Below are 27,669 nucleotides of genomic sequence, written 5' to 3' on the forward strand. Positions count from 1 at the left end.
ATTGTTTCAAAAGAAGGGAGGAAGTTGCCTTGGCCCCTGTAAGAAAACTGTAGTTACAAAACCCTGTAAAACTAAAGCACTGTCAGTGGCTGAATTGGACAAGGGAACTGCTTGTCACCTTGGATTGCTTTGTGATAGCTTAGCAAAAAACTCTCAGTAAATGTATCTGGCATCAAATTGCCATTTGTGATCTTAGTTGTCAATGTGATACAGCCTTTGCAGACGATACTACTGAAGTGTTGCATAAATCCAGCCTTTTGGAAAGCTGGAAAAGTATCTCACCTTGGTGACTTTTGCCTGTGTCTGCTTTGCTTCATCCATTATTTAAGTGGTTCTGTATTTGAACATTGTTCTAATGCTTTTTACTCTTCCCCTAGAGATGCCATAGCAAGAAATGCCCTGTTCCGGCAGAGATGCAATAATTTCTTCATAGATGTGGTCACTACCATGTGCTTCAAGGACAATGAACCCCCTGAGGCAGAGGTGATCCAAGAGCTCCTTAATCTGCTGTTTGTTCACAGAAGCCTCCTGACAGGTTCAGGTGAGCTCCCTTCATCCTGATGCTCAGCCTTATGGAGCTGATTCTCTTGCCACTTTCTCTCACCTGCCAAACTTGTCTTTTTCTTATCTCCACAGATCACCCTACTATCTACACAAAATTTCTGTCCCCATTTAATGATGAAGTGGATGAAATTCCCATCATCCGCTCAGTAATGCTGAAGCTTCTCTTGAAGTACAGGTGAGCAGAGTCAGACAACTGATGGATGTTACAATGGGGGGTGGTTCAGCTTTGTTTTTCATGACCTCATCAAACCAATCTGATTGTTCTCTTCACTTCCATGCTATTAATTGAATTTGAATCATTACAGGTGAAATTCATCCTGTGCTGTTGTATTAATTATACAGCTTGGCTGGCTTGCACGTAGCTTGTGTTGAAGTATCTGACCAGTCTGTGCCAAGGTTTACCTAGCTATTCTTAACCTAAACCTGTGCTGAACGTGGATGGCTTGGGTAACGATGATAGCTGATTAATTGATATGCTGTAGATCAGCAAAGCAATACTCCTTATCCACAGACATTTAATCAAGAATGATCTTTTGTATGTTTACACAGACCTCTCAGTTCACCCTAGCTCTTCCAGCCTCTGTTTGCAGTCAGTGCACAGAAAGCCATTTCTCAAGTGTGAGCATCCCCTAAATCAGATGCTTAAAATAGATCAGGTGACTTATGTCCTAGAAATGCTAATTTAGCATTGCTGATGATAAAAGCCTAGATCAGGCTGTGAAGCTAGATGATATATGGCAAAACATGGCACAACTGCTTTTCCATCTTCCAGATGGATCCAGAGTGACACTCCTGTCACATGGACATAACTAGCAGTTTGGTCATGATTTAAAACATAAATAGTAGCCATCAGTATTGCAGTTTTGGTAAGAGGGTGTTTCTCTCTCCTGTAGCTTCAATGAAGTGAAAAATGATGTGCAACGCTACCTGTCCCAGGTAGAGCACAGCCAGATCCTAGAGAAAAATGATAAAAAAGAACTCTACTTGCTTTTTGTCAACTGCTTAGAGGTAAGAGTGCTGGGTAGGTAAGAGCTGGGCAATAAAACTGTTGCAGGACTTAAAGTCAAGAATAGAAATTCTTCTGCAATTTTAGGCAAGTTTCTTGTGCATGTAACTAGCTGTGCCCTAGTTACAAACTAGAAAGACTGAAAGGAAGTTTATATCAAATCAGCTGGTCAGAACCTGCTTTCCAGTAACTAGCCTTGCTTTTTGAGGTAAGGCTTGTGTGTGTTTGCAGCATTACATTAAATTCTTCTTTCTCTTGGACACCTTGGGTAGGTGTTAGGCCCAATAAGACTCAAACTCCAACACAGGAGTGCAGCAAGCAGGGGGATTTCTAGTTGTGGTAGTCCACTACTAGACAACTTTCTTGGTTTTGCAGACACTTTTTTGTTTGCAGAGCTTTAGATTGTTACACTGTTTGGATTGCTCCCTTCCCTTGCATAACTTTTAGTGCTTTGGACAACTTTAAACAAACCTGACAGCAGGGTAGAGGTTTCATTTCTTATAGTTTTCATTAAAATGGTGACTTTGTAGGTAAGATAAAAATTTGTGTTCTTGCTAAGGGAAAGACAGGTAGAGCTTGGCATCTTGGACATGTGTGTTTCAGCATGTGTGTGGCCAGTCAGCATGCTCATAACTCTCTTGCTTGGCTACATGCTTAGGAAATCTGGGAGAAAGCTTGGGTGCATTGCTGAAAATGGTGTTTGGTGATGTGGCAGAGCTTTAGAATAAGCACTGGAGAGATCGCAGGGAGGAGCTAATGGCATTGGGGTGGAGGGTGCTATGAGAGACATGAAAGTTTAATGTGCTTACTGCAGTGTGGATGCATTGGAGATACAAAGTACCAATGCAGGGGACATCTGATTCAAGTTGTTCTGCCACTCATGCAATATTCTGGCCCATTTTTAGGATTCCATGTGTGAAAAGTCTGAGGGCAGCATAGGATATGAGTATATTAACTATCTGCCTGGAGACAGAAGCTTTCCAGAGAACTATCTCCCAAAGAACAATCAAGAAACTCCTCAGGAATCATCTGTTGAATATCTGCAGGCAGTAGCCAAGGTTCGCTTGTACCTGAGTAAAGCTGCAGAGCTGGTCTTTGACTTGCATGAGCCCACAGGTAAGTCTAATTATTCTGCTATCAAGTGGAAATGCTGTATACAGAGCAAAGTCACCATGGGAGATGGGCTTGACACAGTCAATGTACCTGTGCTATGCTAGAACTTGTTTTGATGCATGGCCAAGAACAAGTGCATCAGCTTTCTTCTTTTCCCTTTCATTAGGAGTGTCAGTCATTATTTGTCCTCTCTACCATGTATTAGAAGTGCTCTATAACTAGTAGCAAGGCTGTGCCAGTGACCCCTAGAGTGTAGTTACATAGCAGTTGTGTCTTTGGAAGGAGATTTATTTTATCCTCCAGATGCTAACAATGAAATTTTATTTAGAGCCAACTAAATTGAACTTTAATGAATAAACGAATAAAGCATAAATGATGCCTCAGATACATGACTGCTGTAAGGCTTTCTGTTTTATATGAGTGAGAGCTCTGCGCAGCTAAAAAGGATGAAGAGATACTTTAAAAAAAAAAAGTAAAATAAGTTTTGAGCTGATTTCCTGACCCAATAAAGGAGAACAGTGTGTGGAGAGTCTCAGATACTTACACAGTTTATGAAGCACCAAAGTGTAGTAATGTAGCTAATTCCAAGGGACTTCACTGTCCAGCCCTTTCTTCAAGGATGTCAGGCTAGCAAAATGCATCCCAGGAGGTTGTTCTTAGGGAACACCATCACCTTGGCAGTTGAGGCAATGGAAAGCCATTATTGAGCAAGGTGGAAGAGCTCTGAGAATGAAATACCAATAAATGGGAAAACTTGTCCTTGAGAGGAGGAAATGGAAGTAGAGTATGTCATCCTCTGTTGAAGAAATGAATCACTGTCTAAAATCCTGCTGAGGAAACACTCTAGATAAGCATCTGAGGAAGAGAGGGCTCTGAAGGTCTCCTATGTAATTAGTCAGTACTAGTAAAAGGCACTTGGTGCTGCACCCATTGCCGACAGAAAAGTTTTACAAGGTAGAATGTGGGTTGTTTTTTTTTTTTTTTTCATTCTCCCCAGAGCAAGACCAGGTAGAGGAGAAGCAGCGTTACCTGGCAAATGTGAGGGTGTTCTGTAGCCTCGCCAAGAACAACTGGCATTGTGTTTACCTAGTCCGGAAAATTGCTAGTCAGTATGGGATGGAATTTGCTCAGAAGCTTGTCACAGAGGCGCAGTTTAACTGGGTGTTCCCGGTGGAAATTCTGCAACAGGTAAAGAGGAGGTGTATCCTTGGAGATGGCTCTGGTCTCTTAGTCTTCAGTTTGTGCTGCTTTGGGGTGTTTCTGCTGTTGTGTGGCTCTTGGGGGACTCACCACATTGAGAGTGGTTGTGAAGATGACTTATCCTTGCGCTCTATTGAATGGAGTCTCTTATGGCAGTGAGAAGCCATTTGGTTTGCCATGCCTGCCTGCTGTCTCTTTGTGAAGGCTGAAATGGCACAGTTCATGGGAGGAAGAGGAGATTCTGCCTTATCCAATGGCTGTTTAATGTCCACAGTGCTCACCATGGGCTTTTCCCTTTGTGTAGATACAGAACAGCCGGTCTAATCATATCGATCGTTACCTGGCATGCGGCAAGAATTACAGAGTCCTGCGTGATGCTGTGGGGAAAGCCATGATTGAGTGTAAGACTGAGGGTCTTCTAGAAGCAGAGAAGGTAGGGTGCTTTCTCCTCGCCATAATTCTGTTGTGGGTTCTGGATGGCCAGCATTTAAGCTTTATGTGTTCCTGTTGGCAGTGTCTCTTCCAGTGGAGATGCCTGGGTTCCTTTGCTTGAAAGTTACTGTGGCTTACACTGGCAGACACATGTATGTTTGCTTTACTCTCTCACCTGTGTTCTAGCATATGTAACTGAGGTTCTGTTGGTTGCCTCATCTCGCTTTTCTCCCCTTGTAATCTATTGCAGCAGTTTATTTTAACAATAAGCAATACAGGCACCTTGTAGCCAACTGATGGGAGAGCAGACAGATAATCAAAGAAGATTTATGCCCCCTGCCTGCCCATATCTGCCTAGCGTTGTGTCTTGCCATGCAAAAATCAAATGGGTGATCTCTGTGTAATTGTAACCTTTTTCCAATATGTATTTTGTGTATGAAAATCTTCAAGAAGTTTGCAAACAATGTGCCTTTGAATGTCTCTGTACCATCTATTATACACTGGTTGTGATTTATTTTTTTTCACTTGCATGTTGATTTGATTTAAATGAAGGCATGTACAGGTTGCTGCCTAGTGAGATTGCAATTCCATCTGGATGTTAGAAGAATAAAATACTTGACAAGTTTCTGCTGTAAAACTCTCAATCAGCTTGAGTGCTGTCAGATCACTCATTTATGGCTTGAGCAGCCATTTCTGCACTATCTCCCTTCATTTGTGGGGAGAGCTTTACCACAGACCTGCTGAACCTTGCGTATCCAGTAACTTTAGCTGTGACAGCTGTAGCCTGCTCTCTGCCATATAATCAGTTCTTCTTTTCTAGGCATCTAGCAGTTCCCCAGTTGTACAATCTGTCCATCTGCTCCTGGCTATTTTCAGAGAGCTCACTGCCCTGTATGGAGTTAGTGACTCAAGTCTTCATCCCAAACAGCAGGTAAGATACTTCACTTTGGAAGTGAAGTGACAAACATGCTTCGTTGATAAGGATGAATGAGATTCAAGTCACTGGTGGAAGAGCCCTTTGTTCTTCTACCCCAAATACGGTTATATCTTGATAGTCCTCTTCAGTTTGGTGGGCAATATCATGCTGGTTTTATTTCTTTTAATATGTGCTTTCAGCAAACAGATGTTATGACTAAGTTCATCCAGAACTCTGAAGTCCTGAATTCTCCAGACCTGCAGCACTTTGCAGCTTCTCTTGTGATGAATGCACTGCCATCTCTGACAGTGGATCCTCAAAGCTTCAGCCACAGTGGAGCACTAATTGAAATGGCTGTTCATACCACAGCTGTCTTGCTGTGTGGGCAGAACCCTGTCCTGCAGCCCCTGAGGAATCTGGCATTCCATCCGCACACCATGGAGGTAAAGAGATTTAACTCAGATGGCAATTCAGCATATTGCTAGTTCTTTCATGTATCTGCTGGATCCTCTATAACCTAACCTTTCTTAACATCAAAAGCACCAACTTACTGTTTTAGCTGTGCATTACCGATGTAGGATTATTTCAGTGTTGTTGGGATTAATTAGCACAACAAGCAGCTCTGGACTGATACCTTTTCAAGGTACCTCTGCATCCCAAGCAATATCAGGCAAATACTTCTGCTGATATTTGAGTGAGCAAGTCTGAAAGCAGTTGGCAGGTCATACTGTGGAGACCTGCATGGAAAATGGCTTGTGGGGCCCGAGGCTGAGTCAGGGTGGGAGGGATCTGCTGCTCTACTTCTTCTGGCTTTCCAAGGTGTAAGGAAATGTTCTGGTACGTGCCAGGGCACATCAGGCCCCACCAAGAGGAGTCCAGTTCAGGGTGTCTAGAGAGTGCACGTGCGAGTCTTAACAATATTGATAGTGCTTGTTCTTCATCATGAATAAAGAACCAGTGAGCAACTGTTTCAGGAAAGGAACTGATTTATATTTTCGTCACCTTTTTTCCTTTTTCCTCCTTAGCACTCTTTTCTGCCTACAATGCCAGAAGATATAATGGCTCAGGCGAGGGCCTGGGAAGGAGTGGCCACTCTGCGCTGGTACAGTAAGTGCTCCTGACTGGCTGTGAAAGAAATTGAAGAATAATCCTTGGTTTTTGAATGAAACTGTTCCAAATCTGAGGACAGACACACTCCTCTTCTCAGCATGAGTTATCCTTTGTAACTTAAGACTTGTAGCTACGGTGTATGTGGGTAATGCACCAAAATGCATTGAACTTCTGTTTAGTCTCAAGCTTATAGCCGTTTACAAAGCTTGAGGGTGCAGAAGACCTGTCCTGTTACTTCTGGCAATGTTAAAGTGGTGTGAACAGAAGAGGAGCACTTTGCCACCTTTCTAGCCAGCTTTCAGTCCTCTGTTTTCTGCAGTAGGATCTTAGTGCAGGCTAGGAATCCAGGGGTGGGAGCATTCATGCTTGCTGGCCCATTTGTTACTCAGTAGCAGAATCTTTCAGGCTTCTGTTCCTTGTTTCTCAAGGAGAGAAGCACTGAAAAATTCCTTGGGTTCCTATATGAGCCTATCATTCCTTTGAGCTTTGGGACAGTCAGTGCTTTTGATTAGATCTTGAAGCATATTTCTTGCTCCAATATGATGGTCCCTAAGAAAGGAAATAACAGAGGCTTTATAAATGTCTGTCTTATAATACTGTCCTGTTTGTTTCTCTTTCTTGATAGCATGTCCAAATGGCCACCCCTGCACTGTAGGAGAGGTAAGAATTTGAGACTGGTGGGTTTTTAAGCAGGTGGTGTTTTCAACAATACACTTCTATTTTGTTTACTAGTTTTAATGTTCTGTTGCACAGTGGTTCATTTTCTAAACTCTATATTAGTAATAATTTTGCCATTGTAATATAAAATTTAGAATAGATCTAACAGCTTATACCATAAATCAAGGAAACAAGACAGGCAGAAGTCTTTTGCCTAGTATATAGCAGTTTTTGAATTAACCAGTTACAGCCTGGATTTTTGTTTCATTCTCTTTCTCTGCTGGAGAGGCTCTTACTTGGGAATTCAGTGTTCTCCTTTTGCTTTTTGCTAGTGTGGCCTCCCCATGGAAACTAGCCACTGTCCTGACTGTGGTGCCCAAGTTGGAGGGCAACTGCATAAACCACTGCGTGGCTTTCAAGAATTCCGGTATGCTTTGATTAAACTTTTCAGTGCTAACTGATGCAGTACTTGCCTGTCATGCTTTCAAGACAGAAGGTACCAACCACTTCACGCTGCTACCTGAAAAGTGGCACTTAGGATTCCCCGTTAGCTCAGACATTGGCCTCTGAGGGGGAAGAGGCTCAGCTGTTAGGTGTGTTGGTATAACTCTGACTTTGCAGAAACTGTCTTAACATAAGATCTTGTCAAGCTGCTGGTTTAGGGTTTTTCATCTCCCTGCTCATCCAGGCTGATATAGGTTATGTGGTTCTATACCAACATATATAATAGGCAACATTTTCTTAAATGGATCAGTGTGACTGAAGAACTTCTACTAGAGCTCCACTATGACTTGTGCTCCCCCCTCCTCGATTCTCTGGATTAGCACTTACAGCCCTTGTGTAAGAATGTTAAAGTCGCTAATTCTAATAGTGGCTTCTTGTCTATCCAGCATGGAGCTAGCTAATCTTGCTCTACAGGGCTGGACATTGCCTCTTTTGTAGAAAACGTATTAGGAAGAGATGTCCAAGGAAGAGTAATCAGCCAGCAAAACCAAACTGGCTTTTTTGTGTACAAAACTTACTGGAAGTCCTCATTCCCCTGTAGCACTTCTAATTGGCAGCTTTTATAGCATTCAAAGAACTTATGGGTCAAAAAGACATTACTGGATATCAAAGACATCTCTTGTGTGTTTTTTGTCAAAGAAAAAAAATACTATATATACTTTCCAACAGGAGTAATGAAGACAGAACTCAAACTGGCCACATACTTGGAGATGTACAACACAGAAAAACAATGGGAGTGTCTGATCGGGCCATGTCCCCAGTTGTCTTTGTCCTGATACGCCTGCTCACACATTTGACAATGTTGCTGGGAGCCACAAAAGATCCTCAGGTATCTTCCAATAATAGTTCCAAGTGGCCGCATGAAACGTAGTGAAACCTTTGTATGATGCTGGTCCTTTTCATTATATTGCCAGGTAACTAGGGTAGTCTTTCAAGATGCAAGACCCAGATTCACTTTCTTCCTTGCCCAGAAGTGATTTTGGTTCCTTCATGCACTTGCATGCATACATATACACACATACCTGCCTTTATTTGTTCAAGTGGTAGGAATCCTATAGGATGGGGTTGACTTTCTGTTAAGACTGTAGTTCTGCATGCCTTCTGCTTCAACTGGACATTATTGGCTATGCTCATTCTTGCCTGTTGTTCCTCTTCAGTCATTGCAAAGGATTATCAAGCCACCGGTGCACAACTCTGTGAGTTTCCTGCAGCAGCACATTCGGGAGGACTTGGCACAGCTGACAAAAATTTTGGGGAAGAGTGTGGATGAGACTATCACCATCCTTCATCTTGTCCTCAGCAGCCTCCTCAAGAACACCCATCAGCACCCAGGCCAGTGTAAGGACAACTACCTGCTATATCACATCTGCAAGCTCTATCAATATTTTAAGGGCAGCAGTTATTTAGCTTCTTTGCTAATAGACCATTTCCAACTGGCAGTAGCTGAGCTGATGAGGAAGATCCAGAAACTTGAGGCTTGTTTCTGACTGTAGGAAGTGAAGAATTTTTGGCTGTTTACTTCTCTTTTGTTTGAGTATATGTGGGGTTTGCAAGGTTTGGTGCATAATTCTGAAAAGGAATTACTGAATAAATAACCTCATGATATGTTTACAGAGCTTTCAGCTCACAAGCAGAGATGCTACTCAAAGCACAGTAGCTCATGCTGTGTATAATCTATATACCATATTGCCCTCTAAATGACTACCAAGAAGCTACTTGGTAGAAGAGGGATGGCAGAATATGGTTCATGGTAGAATCTGGAGTTCAAGTTGACATGAGTCATTGTGTCATAGGGGGATTTATATGTAATAGCCATATTTTTAGTGTGTGACAGCACAAATCAGTATTCCAAGCTCTGTTCTTTGGTCTGTCATTGATCATGGTCTGACCCTGAACAACTTGTTTAACCTTTCTGGGACTTGTATAAATGTCCACAACATTCAAATGAATGACTGGACAGAAGCTTCTGATAACCTGTGATCACTGTGTGCTGTTTTGGATGACGCTCTCCAGCTAGACCAAGATACTCGGTTAGCTTCTAGGACCTCTGTAATTGTTCTTGGCTTATTGTGCTAATTCGCAAGGGTGTCACATCTGGAAGCTTAGAAAATCTGTGGTTTCTCTTAACTGAAATAGTGCAGACGTAAGAGATAAATATTCCTGTTGCAGGGCCAGTTCGGTTTGATAATGTGCTCTCCACCAAGGAGAAGAGAAACAAATGGGAAGAAGTTGTTGCAAACACAATTATTGTTCCTGAATTGGAGGTAAGAAATTTGCTGTATAAAATTTCAGTAGCTGAGCAGTTAAAAATCTACTTATTTGGAAATCTGACCTGCTGTAATGTGCTATGCTTTTCACCTAGCTATTCCCAAAGCCAAGCCATCTACGACACAACTTCAGGTTAGCTTTAATTTGTAAGGATCAGCCAACTTTATTCTACCTGTGGAAATGAGTATCTGAGACTAGAGTTGTGCTATGAAGTTTTTACATAGCTGGAAAAGCAGAAATGTCTTAGCTCAGTTGAAAGCATTTGTCCAAGTGAGCATATGGTTGCCCCAAATGAATCCTGTCTGCCTTTTTTTTCCCCCGTATACATCATCTCAAGAATGGAAGACCTGCAAGTTGGATGAGCTGGAGAACAAAGAATAACTTTATGGTATAAACAGCTGTCTTACAGTATGTGTTTTACATGCCTTCCCTAAGAGTTCATCTTCTGCTTTGACATATTTCTGTGTCAACTGGTCATCTGGAGGTTCAAGATGGCAGGACACTAACAATTCTGATATAATTTGGGTTTTTTTGTTGTTGTTTTTTTAATGCAGGATTTGGATAAAAAAATTCTGAAGTTAAATAGACAAATACAAGAGGATGAGAGAATTTCTTCCAATCCAATAGTGAAAATAGTGTATGGTGACCCAGTCACTTTCCTGTCCCAGCTGCCAAAGGACAGTCACATACATCATTCCAAGATGTGGAGCTGCCGAAAGAGGATTTCAGTGGAGAACTTGGGCCATGTAGTTCAGCAAAAGAATGCTAAGGACACTGTCCCTCTCCTCTGGAAGTTTTTGCAGAAGGTGGGTGTGACACAGGGATGAGACCCCACAATGTTCAGAGATCAGTTCATAGAATCATAGACTGGTTGAGGTTGGAAGGGACCTCTGGAGGTCACCTTGTCCAACCCCCTGCTTGGGCAGGGTCACCTAGCGCCAGTTGCCCAGGACTAAACCACTGTTGGATTATACAGTGTCTTCATTCTGATAACTTCCTATAATCTTGAGAACTGCACGTGTAAAGTATTTTTTCTTTTAAACATTTAAAAAGTAATTCCATAAAACTATTTGGAACTGGTTTGTCCAAGAACAACCTCACTCATAGGCCCCCTTTCCTCTTCCAGGAAACAGAACTGAGGCTGGTTAAATTCTTACCAGAGATTCTGGCTCTGCAGAGAGACTTGGTGAGGCGATTTCAGAACACTGCTGCTGTCAAACAGGGTTCGATCAGAGACTTCCTTAAGGAACCCCTATCAGGTGAGAAGATTCTGCCAAAACCGTAATTAGTGAAACAAAAAGCACTGGGTAGTCCAGTTGAAAATGAAGATGAAAACTTCTCTTGAGCTTGCAGTCTTGAGCCCCGATATTTTCCTTTTAACTCCCATCCAAATGAATTGGAGACCTTAACCCTGGAGTTATGCTTGGAATAGTCATCAGGTGACTTTGAAAAGAATTAAGCACAGGAAGATTGTTCACAAGGGGCGGGGACTCTGCTCAGAGATAGGCAAGATAAATCCCTGAATGCAGCAGTGGGTATGTTGAGTTTTTAAGCACTGCCCTAGAGCAGGGCCTGCCTAAAAGGTGGAATAGATGTCCTTCCCTTCCATTCATGAGCAGCATACAGACATTTTGTGGCAACTCCTTCAATTGTACTTAAGTACAATTACTTAACATTTTTAAGCACTTGTGGAAAACTACTTAAAGGTCATGCAGAATCAGACCAAGGATCCATCCAGCCTTGTAGCCTGGGCCAATAGCAGACCATAATGGAAGAATATAAACAAACAGAGAAAATTACTCAATTCGATACCATTAGAAAACTGTTTAATGTCTGTTTAGTCTCTCTCAATCTGTTTGAGCAGTTGCATAGAGTTCAGTGGTGTCCTTTGAAAATTCTTGTATTGTGGAGTTTCACGGTGTTGCCAGTAAAAGGTGTTTCAAGGATTCGTCTTTCTGTTATTCCTCAGATGTGATGAGGGACCTGTTACAGAGGAGAGTGAATGTGTTTCTGTCTGTCTGGAACAAGCTGAGAAGCTCGCTGGACACCAATGGTGAGTACCCTTCTTTCTCAGCATTGTTTTGAGAGTGATGGAAGCAAGGACTTGCCAGCTGTCAGACAATGCTCTTCTACTACTACTCTTTGACAGTTCAAGTTCCTCCCATCAGTGATGCTGAGACATATCTTCAGAACTGACCTTGGCCATTAAAGGTTTAAGAAGATCTAGGTGCAAATGGACGAATTTATTTCCCTCTTGTAGTCTTCTCACCTGAACTTGCCTTTAGTGCTTATACGTAATGGAAAGAGTGCAGCTTTTTTCAGGTTCTATACTTTCTCCTGACCTGGGTCAGCTCAGGAGAGGCTTGCTCATTGTGGGCTGGCTCTGGGCCACCTCAAGCAGTCTTCTCTGCCTTTTATTTCAGGGGAAATTAAGCTTCCTAAAGGCTACTGTGATGCTGACCTGACCCTGGACAGCAAGCTTGAGGTCCTTCTGCCACGTCGACAGGGGCTGGGCCTCTGCTCCACAGCCTTAGCCAGTTATCTCATTAGTCTGCACAATGACTTTATCCACTCGGTGAACAAACACATCAAGGAAGATGACAGGTATGTTGCTATTCCAGCTAGGCATGTTTTTTGGCTCTGTTGTGTTACCAGCTACCACGATCACACCAATTTTCCCCTGCTTCATAAAGGCTTCTCTAAATGGAGACTGTTTTCTCTTCTGCAGGTACTTCATCAGTCCATCAGAAGTGGCTGACCTGCACTTGATCAGTTATGAGCTTGAGAGAGACCTGATTCCTCTGATCTTGTCCAACTGCCAGTACAGCATGGAGAAGGGAGGGGAGACATTGCAGGACTTTGATCTGGAGAGGATCCAGCAGCAAGTCATCAGCAAGTTCCTGCAGGGGAAACCACTCATCACCCTAAAGGTAGGACAAGACAGCTAGCTATGTTTTCTGCAGACAACTTCTTGGCTGATTTTGGAGCCCTGCAGTGTTTGCTGCAGCCAGGCATGCACTGCAGCAGGGTAAGCAATGTTACCAAAGCTTTACAACCATGGGTTTCTCTCCTGACAGGGAATACCTACCCTTGTGTACAGACATGATCGGAATTATGAGCAGATGTTCAGTGATGTCAGGAATAAGCTGGATCAGGTGGGTTTCTGCATTGGAGGAAACAGGGCAAGCATGTGACCCCTGATATCTGAAGAAATATTAGGTTTATCTTCTGTCACTTGCCTTGTTCATCTGAAGGCTTGTCTGCTAGTCTCTCGGCATGCCTTGAGTACATACAAACTGGCCTTCTTTTGTCAGCCAGGATTTACAAAGGAAAGAGATATAGTTAAGCATTTTCAGTTTCCTAAATCTGGGGCTCTGCCATCTTCTATGACTTTAGCAACTTAAGCACCAATAAGGAATGGCTCTAAACTAATATTAGCAACTGCTTTGACTTCATGGTTTTCAGAGTCCTCTCCCCAGTTCTGTGATGAACATGATCAGTGGGGAACTACAGTCTTACAGTGATGTCTGTGATGCTCTGTCCATCACTGAAATTACCTTGGGATTCCTGGCCATGGCTGGGGAGAATGCTGAAATGCTTCTGACTGACTACATTGAAAATGTTCTGCAGATGGGTGATCAGACAAACCCTCATGTACTGCAGGTGAGTCCTGAGAGCAAAGCTCTTATTCTTACAAGATAAAATCTGCACTGGTTTATACTAAATCCAGCCAGTCTGATCTCCAAGCCCAGCAAAAGTTCAGCTTGAAAAGGTATGTGATAGAATTCCCTCCCCACCAGATTCAGTGGGGCGGGGGGGGGGGACGGGGGACGGGGACACAAGACAATTTTCACTTCCCCTGCAACCAGTGTTTGCAAGGTGGGAGCATCTTAACAACTTGCAATGCTTAGCACATTCTTGCAAAACCCTACAGAAGGGTCAGGTGCAGGATATGCAGAAGGTCAAACTCTTCTCTGCAGATGCAAGTTCTTCTGTCAGCACCAGGAAGGAGAATTCTCAGTTTCGTATCAGCATAATTAGTTGCAATGCTAAAGCTGAGAAAAGGGAGAACTTTCAATTATGAGTCAGCTTTCAGTGACACTGGCTCACCTGGTGCTGAGCAGGATTGAAAATATCCCTTTACCTCTCAAAAGTGGTGACAGGGGAAGGTTTTATCTCCTAATGATGTGTGAAAAGAGGCCCTTTACTGATAGGGGGCAAAAGCACCATGTTATGACAAGTATGTGTGACATCATAGCCCTATTGCTTTCCCACTCCCTTTCATGATACCAAAAAGATGGATTCTTGAAGGCAAAATGGGGAAGACAGAGAGAGAAGCCTACTGCAGATGGGCTTCTACACCAAGGTTAAAAGGGCTCAGTGAACTCCCTGCTGAACTCTCTGTGCTTGTGTTCCTCTGCAGTTTTGACCTGCATGGGCAGGGCAGGGTGTGGACAAGTTCCTAAACACATCCCTTACATTCAGGTTCACTCCATATATGTGTTTTTCTTTCAGGCCCTTAGACGATGCCACTTAAAGCACAACATAGCCCTGTGGCAACTTCTTTCCACCCGCAAATCTGAGCAGCTTCTGCGCCTCAAAAGGGTAAGGTACACTGATAACTTCAGTGTCTTATCAGCTGTTGCCTCTTCTCAAATGAAGTTGCTCAAATGTGTATGGTTGGTTGTTTTTTTTTTCCTCCCTCACTACTTTTTTTAGGATCCTTTTGTAGACATCAATACAGCCTACAAAGCTGAGCTCAGTCCAGAGATTGCCAAGCTCCTCAACACCTTCCTTGTCCACTCAAGGCTGGAAACCTTCCTGCAGGAGCTCCATGAAATGATTGTCTTGAAGCTGAGACGTGTCCAAGCTGTGGATGAATTCAGACCCATATGGAGGTAACAGAGTTAAGCAGCCCAAACCAGCCCACAGTTGTTATTAACTTAAGCGTCTCTTCTCTGTCTCTGAAAATGCATGTGATGGATACGGTTCCCTTGGCAAATGACTGCCCTGCTGGGCACAAAGCACAACCATCAACATTAAGAATATGCAGCTAGTTCTAAGACACACTGCCTGTTTCTGGCATGTATGACTCTTCTTCATCTTACACAAGCTATTTTGGGAACACTGCTGGAATATGCCAGGAGCTGCTATTCATGAGCTCTAAAGATAAACACAAGCACTTCTGCAGTCACTCACTCAGCTGTCCACACGTACAGCTTGGCCCTAGCAGCTTGGTTCTGACCTGCAGCCTCCCATTTCTGGGTTCTCTAGCCTCTCTATAAATCTGACTGGCTATTCTAATCCTTCTCATTACAAAATACATGCATTAAAACTCAGTATACTTAATATCGGTGCATTCCTACCCTACAAAATACTACCTGTAGTTTGCTGTACACCATCTATTAATACTAATTTTGCTCTTTGTTTTCCAGCCTGAAGGAATCACTCATTCCTTACCTTGATGCAAAAGACTCTGAGTTAGCTACAGAGCTGCAAGAGCTGTTTCCAGACGAGATTCTTCTCTGTCATGCTATTGCTACATGGAAAGCAGCTGTTCTCTTCAAAAGAGAGCATAGGGAAAGCTAGGACCACTAGCAACACTAGGTCTGTCTGACCTTCCTGTTACACTGGCAATTTTAGTGCCATAAACATGTGGTGTTGGTGAGATTCTAGAACCTGGGGGCGTTGGTTGTTTGGGTTTGTGTGTTTTGGTTTTTTTTATTAACTTCAGTACCCAAACTATGCTGCAAAGATTAGATGCTTTCATGCATCAAAAGGATGGTGGAGAAGAAGAGACTCGTGAAGGCATCATAAAAAACCAAAGCTGCCTGCTGAAGATGAAGGATTTTTTTTTAAAAAGCTTGGGCTTTTTTTTTTTTGTAATCTGCCTTTCTCTGGACACCGAACTGTCACCAAGCTGCAGACCAGGCTCCTGCTCCCCCCTTGCCCCTTCCTTGCTGCTCCGGTACCGACCCTCCCCTGCCCACCCTTTCTCTGTTCCGCTGGTGGAGCCTCTTCAGCCCCACTGCCGACTTGGGACCAAATTTGGAAAAAAACCCCAAACATACCAAAAACCCAAAACCACCGGCGGCGGCCTTATCTCCCCCGGGGGCAGGACCCCTCTCCCCCCGCCGCCCCGGCGTTGTTTCTCTCAATAAAGCTCCTTCTCGCTCCCGCGGCTCCTCCCGTTTCCTTCTCTCTCCGCCCGCCTTCCCGGCGGCGGTGACGGGCCCTGACGCCGCCTTCCGGCGCGGCGCCATGTCGGGGCGCGCAGCGGAGCCGCCGCCGGACGCCACCCTCCGCCGTTGGGAACGGTAACGGCGCGGCGCGCCCTGCGCATGCGCGGGAGGGGCGCTGTAGGGGTTGGGGGGGGGGCTGGCCGTGCGGTAGCCATGGCAACCGTGCTCGGCCGGGGCTGGTATGGCGGGGTGGTAGGGATGGCGGGGTGGTAGGCCCGGCGGGGCTCCCCCCATTCTCTCCCGCTCGCTAGCGGGCCAGCCGCGGCGGGGTCCCCTTGCCGGGGATCCTCTTCACCCCCGGGCCTAACGGGGACAAGCACAGAGTGAGGGGAGGTCCATCCCCCGGCTCCCCTTTTTGGAGAAAGCGGAGGGGTTCCTGCATCCCTGCAAGTTATGGGGTCCCTCGAGAAGAGCTCCCCCCCCCGCCCCGGTGCTCTGCCCCCGCAGCTGGGTCGGTGGGCTCCTCCTGGGCCTGCAGGGGCACAGCCTGAGCGCGGTTCGGTTTGTGGTGACTGGGATGGAGCAGGGCCTCGGTGCTTGGATGAGGCCTGGAGCCGAGGAGGAAGGGTCAGCCTTTTGACTGCAGCTGTGTGGTCTTTCTCTAGAGAGCAGGCCAAGTTAAAAGCCAGTGTGGTTGAGGAGGACACCGAGGAGTGGCAGAAAGATTCAAGTTTTGCAGGACTGGAAAGAGTGGGAGGTGTGGATTTATCTTATATCAAAGGAGATGACACCAGTGCTTGCGCTTCCCTGGTCGTTCTCAGCTACCCCGCTCTTGAGGTAATGGCAAGTGAACAACTTCTCTCCCTAGGATTGTGTCCAGGTGTGCAAGAACACGAGGGTTTTAACAGAAAGCTTACGTAAAGGCCATTATCTACTGTGCCTCTGCCTCACGGGACATCAGTACGTTATCACATGTATGTTCAACAAAGTCTCCAGCTGTACGCTTTGCAAGAAAGATAAACAGAAAAAAAAAAAGTGTAAGGATTTAGTCAGAAGTTTAGGAAGATGCGATGCAAACCACTCCTAATTGTGAGAGGTTTGTAAGATTACTGGGAACTTAAAAGGCGTCGAGAGAGAGGTTTAGTATGCATTCAAGTTAGTTGGTAAATCAGAAAATACTGTGATGAGGTGTAGTCCATGGTCAGCCACAGCAGTCTCTAATTGCTTTACATATATGTAAAAAATAATCCGTCTCGGCCACTACCCAGAAGGAGACAAAATCAGTGCTAATCAACAGAGGAAATTAAAGTATTTGTAGCACTCAAACAGCAGATGTCTTGTTTGTGAGTTCTTGCTGGGAATCAACTAATAATACGGGATGTAATACATAAAAGCCTTCTCAAAACCGCCGTGAATCCTATACCCCCCAGTCATTTTACTTGAATTAATAAAGATTTTTGGCCTCTTTCCCAGCTTTCAAAATGATATAAAAATGATCTTTAACTATAAAACCTAGAATAAGCAGAAAAATAAAGTTTGATACTGGCTGCTGGGATTTTTATGAACTGAATCTCAAATCCTGCCTTGATTCTTGACTTGCCCTGTGTGAACGTTTTTTTTGTCCTGTCTTACACGGTTTCCTTTGGCTTATCCCTGTATGGAGACAGACACCCTTTGATAATGCTCTGACTGGGTGAACTTTGAGGTCCCCCACTGTCTATTTGAATAGCTGCCCCGATTTTGTTTCAAGGACTTGACTCTCAAGCAGGGTATGGTAGGTGATGTCCAGCTGCCTTTTGTCAGCAGTCCATTATCCATCCCCTTCTCTAATTGAGTGACAGAAGGACACAACCCAATGGCCTTAGCTTTGTAGGAGAGATCCAGAAGCAGATTATTTTAAAAAAGATGAGAGTAGGGGACATAAACCAGAGGAGATGCCTCTGAAACAGTCAGGAACTAACCAGCAAAGTCCTGGAGGTCTTTGTCTCTGCACTGTCCCGCTGCTCCCAGGTGCTGTACGAGGATTGCCAGATGGTGGCTGTGAGTGCCCCATACGTGGCAGGATTCTTAGCCTTCCGAGAGGTCCCTTTCCTGGTGGAAGCTGTTCAGAGACTTCAGCAGGAGGAGCCCAAGCTCAAACCTCAGGTATGGCATATTTCTTTGTCCTGAGTTGAGATGTCATGAGGGTGCAGAGTACTGCTGAAAGGTGTTCTACCCACTCCTGAGACCACACTGTCTGGCTGTTTTCCACTGGCGGGTGGAAAGTGTGGTGTCAGAGTTGTAGTGAAGCATCTATTGCCCTTTCCTTAGGGATGAGGGATGCTAAGCTAAGAACAGCCAGGCCTCCCTTGATAATGGGAGTCCCATTCTGTGTGCAGCACCAGTGAAGAGTGCTGCCAGCCACTAAGAGCTCATGCTGCTGATCATTAAGAGTCAGGTGTAGACAGCACTGCAGGAAGACCCTTATAGAGAGAAGTAAAAGGACTGAGACAGACTTCTCCTTTCTCACGGTGCCAGCATCACTGTTTGCCTGTTCGAGTGTCTCTCAGCGCATAGGAAGTAACATTTCTTTTTTGGCTTTTTCAGGTACTTCTTGTAGATGGGAATGGCCTGCTTCATCCCAGAGGTAGGACTTTACTGGAGAACAGTGCTCTCCAGGGTCCCTGTGCTGCTTGAGATTCCTGTTCTCTGGTGTTCTGCAGTTACAGTGACTCATTGTTGGCAGGATTTGGTGTGGCCTGTCACCTCGGAGTCCTGACGGATCTACCATGCATTGGAGTGGCCAAGAACCTCCTGCAGGTGGATGGCTTGGTCAGGAATGAGCTGCACAGAGAGCAGGTTAGGCCAGGCTGGGAGTTTATTTCTACTCTTCAATATCCCAAGAGAATTGGGACAGCCACATACAACTACTTCCTAACCAACTGACCTTGTGTGTGTTTATCCCTAGATTCGTTCCCTGCAGAGGGAAGGAGATACGTTCCCACTGACTGGCACCTCAGGGAGAGTCCTGGGCTTGGTAAGCTGTGGGGAGTTTCCTATTTGCTTGGCCATCGAGTCTTCCAGCTTTGTGTAGCTGGGAGCACTAGAGCATGCTGTCTCTCTAGTGGGACTGTCTTGGTGATATTAGTTCAGGAAAACACAGTGTGAACAGGTGATCAGTAACACTGCTTTCCCCTTTCTGTGGGCTCAGACATTTGTAGAAAGAATTGACACTTCAGGTGTTGGATATATTCACGTCCATGGCTATGGCATCTGAGGTGCCGTGCTCCAGCACCCCCATTCGTGAACCACAGTTAAGGAGAAGTGCCAATTCTGTAGCAGCTTACCAGAATGCAATACAGGAGCCTCTGACTCAGAAGGGTGCTGCACAGGAAATGGGCAGATGTAAGAAACTTCCTGCGTCTGGTGTTATTTCAACATAGCCTGCATTAGCAAGTCTCTCTCTGTTTCCCAGAGCAGCGTGAGGCATATGGGGAAGGGCCACAGGGGTCCAAAAGAGTAAACAGTCCCTATGAGGAGATGCTGGGAATTGCCAAATACAGAGCCACCATCCCACCTTCTGAAGGCAACTGGCTAGCTTATAATTCATCTGCCACTCTGTATTTGTTAGAATAAGCCTCTTAAGTATTTGATCTTTCTTGTTTCTGAATGCACAGGTCCTGCGTAGCTACAACAACAGCTCTAAGCCGCTTTATATCTCTGTGGGTCACAGGGTGTGCCTAGAGACAGCTGTGCGCCTAGTCAAGTCCTGCTGCAGGTACCGGATTCCGGAGCCCATCCGTCAGGTACAAAAGCAGGGGAGCTGAGGAAGGGGAAGGCAGGCCTGGAGTAGGGAAGCAGGCAAGCAGGCAGTGGAGGGGGACTGTGGATGCTAAGCCTATGGCGATGTTTCAGAGCCTCACTTTGCCACCCGTCTGCAACTGACAGTTCTGCAGCTGGCACCCTTCTTGCTGGCCTGTTCTCCCCAACCTGTTGTGGTGGTGTTTATGTGGTAGCTAACTGATCCTTCCTTCTTCCTTGCTTGTTCTTGTGACACAGTGCCTGGAAGCACACAAAGCCCTTACTGCAGACCCAGCCTGACTGATTTCTTGGTTCCACTCTGATGCTGATGTTAATACAGAGGAGCTGGAAATGCAGTTTTCCTGGGCACTCTGAGCCTAGCACAGACTGCAGTGCTGCTCCTCTGGGCTTTTTCCTGCTACTGCACTCCGCAAGGAGCTGCAGGCTCTGGGGCGGCAGCCAGCCAGTAGGTGACAGCACTGGATCACTGTCAGTGAGCCGCAGCTGCCACCAAGGCTCAGCTTCAGACTAATTAAATCACAGCAGGCCTTGAGGAAAGGATCTGGAGAAGTATAAAGCCTCTGGGACTTCTAGCCTGACAAGTGCTTCCCTTCTCTCAGGGTCACCCTGTTGTTAGTGGCTCAGGCAGGCCAGACCCAGCGACTGCCCAGGGAGCAGGGCCCATTCAGATGTCCGTGTTTGTAACGTTGCTCTGGAACATGCTGTTCACATTGCTACACTGCCGTTCTTGTCAGGTGTCTGGCTACCTTTGCTCTGCAGCTCCTCAGAGCAGCTAAGGTGATCCTGCTGAGGGCTGTTACGCAGTCTCTGCACACAGGAGCTTCTCATTGGTACTGCAGTGTTTTCTGAAAACAGAGTCTCGAGTCTATAGTTATAAACCAGACAAAAATCTAACGCCTTAGAGCAAAACAAACCTTGAAGTGTCCATACCAGAACTGGAGTTTCTGATCTCATAAACCACTACCTGCCAGACGGGAGTAGGCTGATAGATCTTCTTATGTAATCTCTTCCAGCAAGGGACAGATGCCTCCGCAGAGCTCTGAGCTAGCTCTGCAGTTCGGCATGTTCAGAGGAAAGGGGAAAAGCATTCCCTTTGGAAACAAGAAGGTGACTTGGAGCTTTTCATCACCCTCATTTCATTTCCAGCTATCTCCAGTTTCTGTCTATGTTCTAAGATTCTTCCAGTTCTCTAACTACAACCTTTATTTAAGGTGATGGAATGAATTGTTGTCACTTTCCTTACAGAGAGATTAAAAATCCAAAAAGGAGTGTGTTTACTGTAGAGGTAGAGGAATGGCAGGAGATGAGGACACTTAAACCTTTCTATGGGACTTCTCCCTGTCACAGTTCCTCTGTGTGGTAACTTCCACAGATCTTGACACAGGGCAGTGCTGGAAGCCTCAGCTCTTGAGCACCTGAAGCTGGAGTTAGGAGGTAGAAGGCTGTGGGGAGTCCTGCTGTGGATGACTTCCTTGCCCTTTTTGCTATGGCATGTCCCCAGGACAAGCTTGCAGACCTGATGGGTGATGTGGTTATGGCTTTCCCAGTGCCTTGAAAGACTTCTGGATCATTAGCTCCTAGTTTATAAGTTCTGGTAGCCCTAGAATTATAATGCTCTTAAGAAAGCTCAGCTGCCCATGCCTTTTTGAGGCTGTGTTTATGGCTTGTATGAAGGCAGTACTATGCTGCAGCATGGGTAGTGCTGTGTAACTGTTGTGGGAACTTAAACCTTCTATTTTCCTAGAAGTACAGCTGGCAGGTCTGTATAGGGTATGTTGTGCTTGGGCATGCAACACTATCTAGGCAGTGATCAGAAACAGTTTGATTTGCATTCAGCCCACAATGTGGTCATGCTGCCAAAGGAACTGTGGCTGTGATGCAGGTGAGAGAAGTGATCTTTCAGAGAAAGCAGGGGGAAGTTCATTATCACCTACAATCAGTATTTACATCTCACTTAGTCCTTATTCCATGTTTAAGCGCAAGGCCAGTCTGGGAGAATTTACTTGCGTGGGCGTGATCTCTCTGCCCAGCCAGCTTGTGAGATTTTGAGGCTCTTCTGCAGAGGGTTGGTCATTTGGAGCTACCTAGACAGCGATTGAGGTAGGCAGGAACTGTCATCCCAGAATAATAAGCAAAGCATTCAAACTGAGTGGCCCTGGAACAATACCAAGCCCTCCTGAGGGCAACTGCCCTTGCCTACTTCTGGCAGAGGTCAGAACCCCTCTCCAGTGTTTGCCTACATTCCAAGCCTGCTCAGACCCAGGAACCCCAAGCACAGCAGGGAAACAGAAGCTTTTAACACTCTCCAGCTGACAAGGATTGCATTGGGACCGATTCTTCTGCTCTCGCTGTTTCAGGTTCCTGGTTGGCTGCACACCAGCCTCCAGCTCACTTGATGATCCTTTTAGCTCCAGCTGGCATCTTGCCCAGTGGTTCCTGCTGGCTCAGGATGTGGCTGATGGGACAGCCTGATGTTGCTCCAGCCCACCAAGAAGGACAGAAGTAGGCCTGCCCAGGGCTGTGAATTTCTGCAGGTCACTTCATGTGAAATATTAAACACTTGCCCTTAGGAGAACTGAGAAATAAGCCGTCATCCCTCTCCTCTGTGTGAATAGCTCCTGCTGCGCAGCAGGGAAATCAGTAGCTGATATCCTGAAACTCTTAACTCCCTTCAGAGGTATCGCTCACTGCAAGCTTGCTGGGTGCACAGGGATCACCACTGCCCCTCACAAAATAGGCAAAGCAACAATTCCAGACCCTAATGCCAGCACTAGTCCCCGCTGAAAATAGAAACAATCTGTGAGGATTATTACAGGACAGTTATCCATCTTATTGATTAGCCTCTTGGTTAATACGCTGGGTTAAGCTGTCTCTCAGCACTGTGTTAGGAGTGAGGACTGGCTAGTAACTTGCCACCTAATCAAGCATTAGCTTATGTTGTCAGCAGAAGGTGGTTGGGCTTTTTTTTCCCCAGAAAAATAGTTTGTATGTGTGACTCTTGCTGCCTTGGTCTCCCAGTAGGGACTCTATTGAACAACCTCCTTCCCTTGTTATAAAATACATCACGTAATCTCTTATCCTGAAGAGTGATCAAAGTTATTTGTCAGTTCAGTTACGAAACTGTCCAATTACAGAGAGAAAGGAAAAAAATCTCCCAAACAAACCACCCCTTACATAACTATTTTTCATTCTCAAGCTTGCAGAATCATTAAGCAGTTGTGGAGCTGCGTTTCCAGCAGTAAGCAGGCAGAGCCTCCACCTGAGAGGTCTGACTAGGAATGGCAGGGATGGAGGGGTGGTGGGGAGCTTCTTGAGGTGCGGGAGAGATACTTCAGAAGTAGAACAGTGATGAGAGTAGCAAATGCTTCAAGGACAGCCACTGGGGATGCGTTAACCCACTTTATTAGCATGATCATCATATCCTGTGAAGCTTTTCCAGCTGGGAAGGTCACATACTGCTTTTTTAGGTGGAGAGAGACACTGCCTTTGAGGTGGGGCACAGCAGCTGTTCTAAAATGTCATGGCGTAGCAGTGTTTTTGAGAAAGGAAGTTTCTAAAAAAGAAACTTTGAGGGAATGTAAAAATCAACTGCCAATTCTCGAAGTTGTCCAAGAGCCCAGGATCTGTGTGCTTGTGATAGCATCTAAGAGTCTTCTGCTAGTATGGTGCAGCATTGGAAAGCTGAACAATAATACTTATGGAGGACAAGAACATCCAGTAAATGTCCAGCAACACTTTCTTGCAGCTCGTGGGATTTCCGTTGGTGTTCTTGCCCCACTCTGACCACGTACTATCCTGCATTGCTGGTAAGACACACCAATCTCGTTTTCCTGGTGAGCTCAGGAGGGCTCATGTCACAGGAGAGTATATCAGAAGAGGAAGGGAGGAACTGGACACTTGCATGAGTATGGGTTTGATGAGGTTTGGTGATGGCTCCAAGCTCAGTTTCAAATGAGGAGGGCAGTAACCCATGAATTTGGTAGACTCTCAACATTACTCCTTTTGATTTTGGTACTGGAAAGCAGAGCCCAGAGCACGGATACGTCTTGGCGTTGTCTTCCGTGGCAGCTTTGCCTTTGGACTCATGAGGTAGGACAGTGTGAAAGGTGTGTCAGTCACTTGCCTTGCAACTGCTGCCAAGAAGCGATAGAGCCAAGGATGTGCTTATGTCTTGTCTCTGTTTGCTTTTAGTGGATGTTTTTACCTGCTTTAGCTGCATAATTACCATCACACAGCTAGCCCATCAGGCGCATAGGCAGGATGAGCCAAGCTCTTGCCTAGGGAAAAGGATATGCAGCAGACGAGTGGTGTGCTTCTCCATCTGTTGCTGCATCATACAACTGCTGGAACAGAGGAAGGAAAGAGATGGGTACAAGAATGGGCAATGCCAGCTTCTCTCTTTTCATCCCATGTCCTGTTGAGAACTCGCCTGCTGGATTGCCATATTCCCAAACTTTACAGCCCTCTCCATAGCCCTGTTCCCCCTCTCAATTTACAGTTTCCTGTGGAGGGCAGAGTCCCATTTCTCAGCTGATGAGTGACCAGAAGAGCTAATCCTTTGGGAGCATCACAGTGTCACAGCTATAAAGACCATGAATGATCTTGGAGTGCTGTGAGCCTGAAGGCTGCAGCCTATACCTGCTTGCAGTGCCAGTGGGAATCCCTCTTAGCATAGGCCTGGGACACAGCTTCTGTTTCACTGAGTATACAGTGAAGATTGTTGCAGGAGAGTCCATGGGGCATTCTGCTGCTCTGGGACAAGTCAATAAAATGCTTCAGTAGTTCCCCACCTTTTGAGAAGGGATCTATGAGCCACTGTCTCATGCTAAATTGCCTTGCACTGCTGCAGAGATCTGCCTTCACATCCATATAGTTTTGGCACTCCCAACAACTTTCTGGGGGCCAGGGGACATACTGCTTCTGTATATCAGTACATGCTGAAGGATTTTGCTAGCTCTGAGCAAAAGGGATGAAGAAGATCCCAATAAATAGAAGGGTGGGCAGAGTCCTGGGTTGAAGGGGAGTAATTTGTTTTGGACACCTTTATCTCTGAGCGTTTTGCTGATGCACAGGAACTCCTCAGCACTACAGAGACCTGCATGTGATCCCTTTACAGAGTGAGGGTGGTGGAGCAACTTCCGTTGGTTCAAGGGGAGAACTGGTTTACTTTTTGGAATATCTACTCTTGAAGGAAGGCTTACCCTGCCCTGAAGTTTCTAACAAGTCTATTCCATTTCTCATCAGACAGTGATGAGCTATTGTTGGGGAAGGCCTGTGAAGGAGCTTAGCTGCTCATTACATTTTCCTGCATTGCATTTGGAGGTGTCTATACGTGGAAGAAGTCATTTGGGTCGGCTCTAAGGATGAAAGCACTAGAGCACTCTCAGACTCCCAAGTCTCTTCCAGCCTGGCTCTGCTGCCAGGGTTCATCAAAGAAGAGTTGCAGTTCTGGTGTAGAGATAAGGCACAATGGAAAAGCAGTCCATCACCTCAGCAACTCTCCCTTTGCCAGTGAACACTGCTACTTACTAAGCCTCTGGAAATCCTTGCTGGCCTGTCACATCCCTGGATGATGATGAGCAGCCATTCAGTGTAGGTGGAAGATGAGGGAGGGATTCCAGCTGGGTCAGTGCTTGCTGCAAGAAGGCTCGCTGCACACAGTGTGTGCTTGGAAGCCTGTGCTAGTTCATCCTCTGGGTCTCGTAGGGGCCCTTGGTGAAGGCTGGTTGCACTCAGCTGCAGCTGGGATTTGCTGAGGAAGGCCAGTCTGGGTCCTACTTTGGCTGTTCATCCTGCCATGCTTGGGGTAGGTCAGGGCTGAGCAGACCTTAGGCACTGGCTGGCAGGGGCTATCTGTGCCCAATGTCTCATCTCCTTACTCCTATGAGAAGTAAAGGGGCAAACAGCAAGGGTTCAGCCAACGTCATTTCTGCTTCTGAAATGGACTGTACTCCAGTAAGGCTGTTTGGTCCAGGACCCTCTGTTTCTTCATTTTAAGTCTTCATTCTCCCAAGCAGCTTGCGGTGAGGCACAGAAACCAAACAAGGAAAGAAACATGCAGGTTCTTCTTTGCAACACAGTCATACAAGAGCTATTTGTGATGTACTGACATCAGGGTGTGCAGGGACATACTGAGATAACAAAGGGGAAGCACCAAGCAGGCTGATCAATCCATTTTCACTCATTTTCCTCCTTAATTCCAGGCTGATATTAGATCGAGGGAGTATATTCGGAAGCAGCTGTGTTCACCGCTGGAGGTCATCTCTTCTGAGCCAGAGAGGTAGGTGTGTGGGCAGTCAAAGCAACTGCCTCTCCAAAGGGGATCTGCTCATGTAATGATCTTCAGTAATGGCATTAAAGGGACAGATGGGGTAACAAGGTGAGCTCAAGTGACATCAGGACGTATGCTGCCTCCATAAAAGGTGATTTCTGGTGATTGTAGCCATGCTACTTCACACGTTTCTTCTGCAGAGCACCGTGTCCTAGGCTGGGGAAGGTCGTTGGGGATTTGGTCTGTTTCCGGCACCTGCGATAAGCAACGCACTAACGCCTACAGGTGTGACATGAGGGTGAACAGAAATATCCTGCAGGGAGCTGGTTTCTGTCCCCAGAAAGCAAGGGGAGGGTCAGACTCCCCCACTCTTACATAATGTAGGCTAGCGGCTGCTCTGTTTATCTGTGTAAATCCATAGCAAGTCCACTGAGGCGTAGGAGTTCCTTGTGTTGGGGCTACACTGCCTCTTCAGCATGGTTCACGAGAGTTTGTTGTTGGATTCCCTCAGACCCACACCAGTACCAGGCTGGACAGATACCAGGTAGCCCTGCCTGAAGAGCTGCTTGGGGATGAATGAATGAAATGTGTCAGGACTCAAATCCCGCTCTGCTCTGAGGGTCCTGATGGACCAGAATGAGTGAGGGTAGCCAGTGCCAATAGTGAGGGATTACTTAACGCTGACTGAGGTACCTCTTACGGATTCCTTAGGACACCTGGATGGTGCAACTGGTCATGCTCAGCTCAGCTCCTCTATTCTTTGAGTCATGTAGCCAGAAGCAAAAGAAGGGGCTTTCGCTGCTCTTGTAGTGGCAGTTGCACAGCGTGGCCAGGCCATGGGTGTAGCCCTATGCAGTGTGAGGCTGGGTGTCCCGTTTGTGCTGGAGCTTCATCTCTTAACACCTCTAACACCTTCCTGCCATGGCAGATGCTGAAGCTTATACAAAGGCCAGCTAGTTTGGAGGTCTGTGCCACAGAAAAAACAAACTCATTCCCTTTATGACCATATATCTCAAAACCCATGTATCTGAGCCCCTTATTAACCAAGTGACATAGTTATTTGGTCTTCCTGGTTTCTACTTTTTAAGTCTGTGACCCGTCCTTGTTTTTGTTCCTAGCAGAAAAGAGGAGGCTGAAATGGATGATTAGTCTGATGCCAGAAGAAACTGCAGAGCTCCTCTTCACTGGATCCTCTCCTCCAGCAAGACTGTGGTTCTGTCGAGTGCAACAGCCGAGTGCCACCCCAGGGGAGAGCAGTGCCAGGCTGTGTCAGTCAGGACAAGGCCAGCCACTGTGTGTGGTTCTGGTGGGCAGGCAGACCAGCTTCTGTTCTAAGATAATGTTTAGAGCATATTTCTCAGGGTTGATTTTTAAGCATTGTAAAAATATTTGTGTAAGCAAATGTACATTTGTTAAGTTTGCAACAACTTCCCTGAGTACCTGGGCAATTGCAGGAGGCGATTTACAAAGAGATGCTGAGGGACTTAGTTCCAGAGCTGGACTTTGGCTCCCACCATGCCTCTGTGGCACAGAGACTTCCGTTCTCGTCATTTTTGGAACAGCTTCCACCTAGTCCCTGCAGCCTGTACTTTCACATTCACTTTGCACATCTCCGGGGAACAGAAGGCCAGTACGCAGCTCCGGC

General features: G+C 45.9%; 2 protein-coding genes across 11 annotated transcripts in view; both read left to right on the forward strand.

Annotated features, from left to right (window-relative positions):
- RNF213 (ring finger protein 213) overlaps window positions 1–15,943 on the forward strand; it is a 57,781-nt gene extending 41,838 nt beyond the window's left edge. For 6 of the 7 annotated variants that reach the window (XM_075044153.1, XM_075044157.1, XM_075044156.1 and 3 more), the window contains 24 exons: window positions 378–541; window positions 637–739; window positions 1,458–1,572; window positions 2,476–2,686; window positions 3,681–3,871; window positions 4,188–4,316; window positions 5,136–5,246; window positions 5,432–5,674; window positions 6,257–6,338; window positions 6,967–7,001; window positions 7,331–7,425; window positions 8,172–8,331; window positions 8,660–8,840; window positions 9,672–9,766; window positions 10,325–10,576; window positions 10,897–11,029; window positions 11,740–11,823; window positions 12,194–12,374; window positions 12,499–12,700; window positions 12,848–12,925; window positions 13,236–13,433; window positions 14,286–14,375; window positions 14,490–14,668; window positions 15,206–15,943. In XM_075044153.1, coding sequence (XP_074900254.1) covers window positions 378–541; window positions 637–739; window positions 1,458–1,572; window positions 2,476–2,686; window positions 3,681–3,871; window positions 4,188–4,316; window positions 5,136–5,246; window positions 5,432–5,674; window positions 6,257–6,338; window positions 6,967–7,001; window positions 7,331–7,425; window positions 8,172–8,331; window positions 8,660–8,840; window positions 9,672–9,766; window positions 10,325–10,576; window positions 10,897–11,029; window positions 11,740–11,823; window positions 12,194–12,374; window positions 12,499–12,700; window positions 12,848–12,925; window positions 13,236–13,433; window positions 14,286–14,375; window positions 14,490–14,668; window positions 15,206–15,359 — 3,466 coding nt within the window. In that variant the 3' untranslated portion in view covers window positions 15,360–15,943. Of the gene's footprint in view, window positions 1–377; window positions 542–636; window positions 740–1,457; window positions 1,573–2,475; window positions 2,687–3,680; window positions 3,872–4,187; window positions 4,317–5,135; window positions 5,247–5,431; window positions 5,675–6,256; window positions 6,339–6,966; window positions 7,002–7,330; window positions 7,426–8,171; window positions 8,332–8,659; window positions 8,841–9,671; window positions 9,767–10,324; window positions 10,577–10,896; window positions 11,030–11,739; window positions 11,824–12,193; window positions 12,375–12,498; window positions 12,701–12,847; window positions 12,926–13,235; window positions 13,434–14,285; window positions 14,376–14,489; window positions 14,669–15,205 lie in introns of those variants that run through there. The other variant, XR_012652608.1, reaches the window with a different exon arrangement.
- Window positions 15,944–16,018: 75 nt separating this feature from the next.
- ENDOV (endonuclease V) lies at window positions 16,019–27,451 on the forward strand. Of its 4 annotated transcripts, none has more exons than XM_075044162.1 (9): window positions 16,019–16,087; window positions 16,618–16,789; window positions 17,963–18,097; window positions 18,539–18,578; window positions 18,678–18,790; window positions 18,900–18,968; window positions 19,609–19,737; window positions 25,957–26,033; window positions 27,143–27,451. In XM_075044162.1, the coding sequence occupies exons 1-9, from the start codon at window positions 16,032–16,034 to the stop codon at window positions 27,171–27,173; spliced, it is 822 nt and encodes a 273-aa protein (XP_074900263.1). In that variant the 5' UTR covers window positions 16,019–16,031; the 3' UTR covers window positions 27,174–27,451. The 4 variants fall into 4 exon arrangements, with proteins under 4 accessions (XP_074900263.1, XP_074900264.1, XP_074900261.1 ...); XM_075044163.1 differs by having other exon boundaries at window positions 27,146–27,451; XM_075044160.1 differs by lacking the exon at window positions 16,019–16,087 and having other exon boundaries at window positions 16,216–16,789.
- The last annotated feature ends 218 nt before the right edge of the window (window positions 27,452–27,669 follow it).

Source organism: Buteo buteo, chromosome 13, assembly GCF_964188355.1.
Source record: "Buteo buteo chromosome 13, bButBut1.hap1.1, whole genome shotgun sequence".
NCBI classification, from domain to species: Eukaryota; Metazoa; Chordata; class Aves; order Accipitriformes; family Accipitridae; genus Buteo; species Buteo buteo.

Coding starts and splice junctions, on each gene's coding strand:
- ENDOV (XM_075044160.1), top strand. CDS start 16,406: ATGGGGTCCCTCGAGAAGAGCTCCCCCCCCCGCCCCGGTGCTCTGCCC. Junction 16,790..17,962: donor TCAGCTACCCCGCTCTTGAG/GTAATGGCAAGT, acceptor CGCTGCTCCCAG/GTGCTGTACGAGGATTGCCA. Junction 18,579..18,677: donor TGGCCTGCTTCATCCCAGAG/GTAGGACTTTAC, acceptor CATTGTTGGCAG/GATTTGGTGTGGCCTGTCAC.